The sequence below is a fragment of the Nanorana parkeri genome, unplaced genomic scaffold, assembly GCF_000935625.1.
Source record: "Nanorana parkeri isolate BGI_ZX_2015 unplaced genomic scaffold, ASM93562v1 scaffold1500, whole genome shotgun sequence".
Classification (NCBI taxonomy): Eukaryota; Metazoa; Chordata; class Amphibia; order Anura; family Dicroglossidae; genus Nanorana; species Nanorana parkeri.
The window spans coordinates 165,157-169,121 of record NW_017307768.1 but is presented as its reverse complement, the minus strand read 5'-3'; the positions used below and the strand labels follow the sequence as shown (position 1 = coordinate 169,121).

Sequence of the window (3,965 nt, the reverse complement as noted above, 5' to 3'; positions counted from 1 at the left end):
CCCAGAGGCCCGCTCGCTGCTTCTCCAGAGGCCATCCTCCTGCTTCCCCCAGAGCCCCTCCGGCTGGGTTCAATGGGGGGCTTCTGGTCAGCCAGGAGGAAAGCCTTAGATGATGCTGGGCGTCCTCCAGCCAGGAAGTGAAGCGGGCTCCTCTGACTTGTCACATCCGATGCCAGTGAATGGATTCCTACAAAAGAAACAATGTCACAATCCTGAAGATTTCTGATTGGAGGATTCATGACACCTGACGGCTCCTCATTTCTCCACAGCGGAGTCATAGAGGAGGACTACAAATCCCAGCACACCATTACCTAATGATAAAGAACAGATTAGACAGGAAGTGACCCGCCAGCTCTGGTAGAACTAAAGTCCCAACCTGCCATGTCCTTAGCTACAGTAGGACTACAAGTCCCAGCCTGCCATGCACACAGCTACAGGAGGACTACAAGTCCCAGCCTGCCATGCACACAGCTACAGGAGGACTACAAGTCCCAGCCTGCCATGCACACAGCAGCAGGAGGACTACAAGTCCCAGCCCGCCATGCACACAGCTACAGGAGGACTACAAGTCCCAGCCTGCCATGCATACAGCTACAGGAGGACTACAAGTCCCAGCCTGCCATGCACACAGCTACAAGAGGACTACAAGTCCCAGCCTGCCATGTGCACAGCTACAGAACTATAAGTCCCAGAGGGCCATGTGCACAGCTACAGAACTATAAGTCCCAGAGGGCCTTGTGCACAGCTACAGGAGGACTACAAGTCCCAGCCTGCCATGTGCACAGCTACAGAACTATAAGTCCCAGAGGGCCATGTGCACAGCTACAGAACTATAAGTCCCAGAGGGCCATGTGCACAGCTACAGAACTATAAGTCCCAGAGGGCCTTGTGCACAGCTACAGGAGGACTACAAGTCCCAGAGTGCCATGTCCTTAGCTACAGGAGGACTACAAGTCCCAGCCTGCCATGCACAGCTACAGGAGGACTACAAGTCCCAGCCTGCCTTGCACAGCTACAGGAGGACTACAAGTCCCAGTCGGCCATGTCCACAGCTACAGGAGGACTACAAGTCCCAGCCGGCCATGTGCACAGCTACAGGAGGACTACAAGTCCCAGCCGGCCATGTCCACAGCTACAGGAGGACTACAAGTCCCAGCCGGCCATGTCCACAGCTACAGGAGGACTACAAGTCCCAGCCGGCCATGTCCACAGCTACACGGGGACTACAAGTCCCAGCCTGCCATGCACACAGCTACAAAAGGACTACAAGTCCCAGCCTGCCATGCACACAGCTACATGAGGACTACAAGTCCCAGCCTGCCATGCATATAGCTACAGGAGGACTACAAGTCTCAGCCTGCCATGCACACAGCTACAAGAGGACTACAAGTCCCAGCCTGCCATGTGCACAGCTACAGAACTATAAGTCCCAGAGGGCCATGTGCACAGCTACAGGTGGAATACAAGTCCCAGCCTGCCATGCACACAGCTACAGAAGGATTACAAGTCCCAGCCTGCCATGCACACAGCTACAGGAGGACTACAAGTCCCAGCCTGCCATGTGCACAGCTACAGAACTATAAGTCCCAGAGGGCCATGTGCACAGCTACAGGTGGACTACAGGCCTCATGCCCCCCCCCTTACTGCGCTCTTTCTGACCTTTGCTCGGTGAGCTCGGTGTCACCGTGGCCGCGCCGGGGGGGAGTGTCGGTCAGGGGCGCGCAGCAGTGTCGGGGCCGCGCCCGGGTCACTCTCTCCTCGTACACCGGGACGATGGCCGGGAGGCGGTTGGTTCTCTTTGATCTGGGAGGGGTTCTCCTCACCCCCGGGATACAGGCCGCCTTCACCCGCCTGGAGGAGAGCCTGAGCCTGCCGGGGTGAGTCCTCTGTCATGGCGGCGCTATGGACTCTGCGCGGAGGATTCTGGGACTGGGGACTACGTATAGGACTGCTGTCATATGGGATAGGGGGGCTGTGCTAGGACTGGGGACTCTGTATGGGACTGCTGTCATATGAGGAGGGGGGCTGTATAGGACTGGGAGGGGGGCTGTGGTGGGAGAGGGGGCTCTGTATAGTTGTATTGGTGCTCAGTGGTCAGCCCCCATAGGGAGTGAGTCCCACCAACTGCCCTCCCCATGGTCCGTAATGTACTTTTTGGCCACTTATTGGCCTCCTGAATCCCCCTTCGTCACCCTCCTAAGACCCGCCACACTGAACGATAATCCAGCTATACTTACCTTTCCTCCGAGATCCTATTGGCTGGCTCAGTGATGTCATTAGTCCTTCCTCTTCCTGTCTGGCTTGTGCAGTCCTTCCTCTGTCACTGTGTGATGACCTTTGCCCCCAGGGGGGCGGTTCCATGACAGCCTGGCCTCAGAGGAAGAGGGATGAATGGTGCTGGCTGTCATTCATCCTAAAGGACTGGTGGCATCTAGTGGTGAGAATGAAGTACTACAGGAAGTGTGTGTGGGGGATGCATTGTTTTGTCTTTTTGCCCCTCGGTGAATAGTCCTGATATGGCGTCTCTATAAGAAGACATTTTCCTTACAAATCTCCTTGTTCTGTTTTGCGTTGCCAGCGGTTTCCTCATGAAAGTGTTTGTGAAGAGCGGTGCGGATGGACCCTTCGCCCGGGCGGAGAGAGGCCAGATCCCCTTCTCTAAGGTAATACAAAGCTGTGACGGAATGATCCAACTCGTTGCTCATCGCTATAAATAATCAGCAACAGTGACCGATACCATTCAATGTTCAATAATAAAAAAAAAGTGTTACATTCTGAAGTGAATGATTTCATAGGTAGAATGTTCGGGAGGTTCCTGCGTGACGCCTGTCCGGGATCGGGGCTTAGAACCTTCCTGCCTGATGGAGAGGTCGGATCCTCGGGACTCCGGCCATGTCTAAAGACTCTCCTCACACGTCTTCATGTCTCTGCTTTCTAATCTTTACTTTGTATCTTCTTCTTCTAAATAAACTTTCCAAACCTTTCCCCATGAGCGGAGATGGCGGATTCCCTTATCAATTGGTGGAGAATGCGGGCAATTGTTTTGTTATAAAATGTTACAATTCATTCCTTCTGTTTTTTTTACACACATGTGAATGAGTTGTTGCTTCGCTACTCCTCCTCCCCTCCGTGTTCTTATCCAGGATTTATATAGAGCCCGCTGTCCCCACAGAACTTTATTACACAAAGGAAAAACATACATTTACAATAGAACTCAAAGTGAAAGTAAACCCTAAAGGTAAATCTTAGAAATACATTCCGGTCCCTGAACTCTGAGCAACAATGTATCTCATTTGTATCGCTCGGCTGTAGCGCCCCCAATCATCTCTGACTTGGTGCTGACACTGTCCTTCCTTCTGGAGGGGGAGGGGGGCTACTTCTGTTCCCCATGGTCCCTGTGTGTGTTGTAAAGAAGTCACCCAGGGATGCACCGATACCGAGTATTTGGGTGCGTACTCGCCCAAATGCTCCGATACCTTCCCCAATACCGGAACTTCCGGCCAGAGGAAGACTTCCTCTGAGCGGCAGTGCCCGTAGATCAGGGGTAGACAAACTCCGGCCCTCCAGCTGTGGTGGAACTACAAATCCCATGAGGCATTGCAAGATCCTCACTGCCACAGACATGACTCCCGGGATTTGTAGTTTCACCACCGCTGGAGGGCCGGAGTTTGGCTACCCCTGCCGAAAGGGGACATGGAGCTGGCTTCCTGGGTAACCTCCTGGCTTCCTGATTGGCTAAACAGCCGGCTTGATACTGATTGGCTGGAAATAAGGCTTTCCTGCTAATCAGCATGGAGCCGGCTCCCCGGCCAATCAGGAAGCCAGGAGGCGGGTCATTACTCACTGCCCGGCTTCCTGATTTGGCCGGGAAGCCGGCTCGATGCTGATTGACTGGGAAGCCGGTTTCCTGGCCAGTCATCATCGAGCCGCCTCCTTGCTGCTTGGCTGGGGAGGCGGGGTTCCCA

At 54.1% G+C, this 3,965-nt stretch overlaps 1 protein-coding gene across 1 annotated transcript in view; it reads left to right on the top strand.

Moving 5' to 3' along the window:
• Positions 1–1,756: 1,756 nt before the first annotated feature.
• Positions 1,757–3,965, top strand: part of EPHX2 (epoxide hydrolase 2) — a 63,304-nt gene continuing 61,095 nt past the window's right edge. Inside the window, exons 1-2 of the mRNA XM_018570303.1 lie at positions 1,757–1,877; positions 2,579–2,663. Of these exons, the coding sequence (XP_018425805.1) occupies positions 1,774–1,877; positions 2,579–2,663 (189 nt within the window). The 5' untranslated portion in view covers positions 1,757–1,773. The remainder of the gene's footprint in view (positions 1,878–2,578; positions 2,664–3,965) is intronic.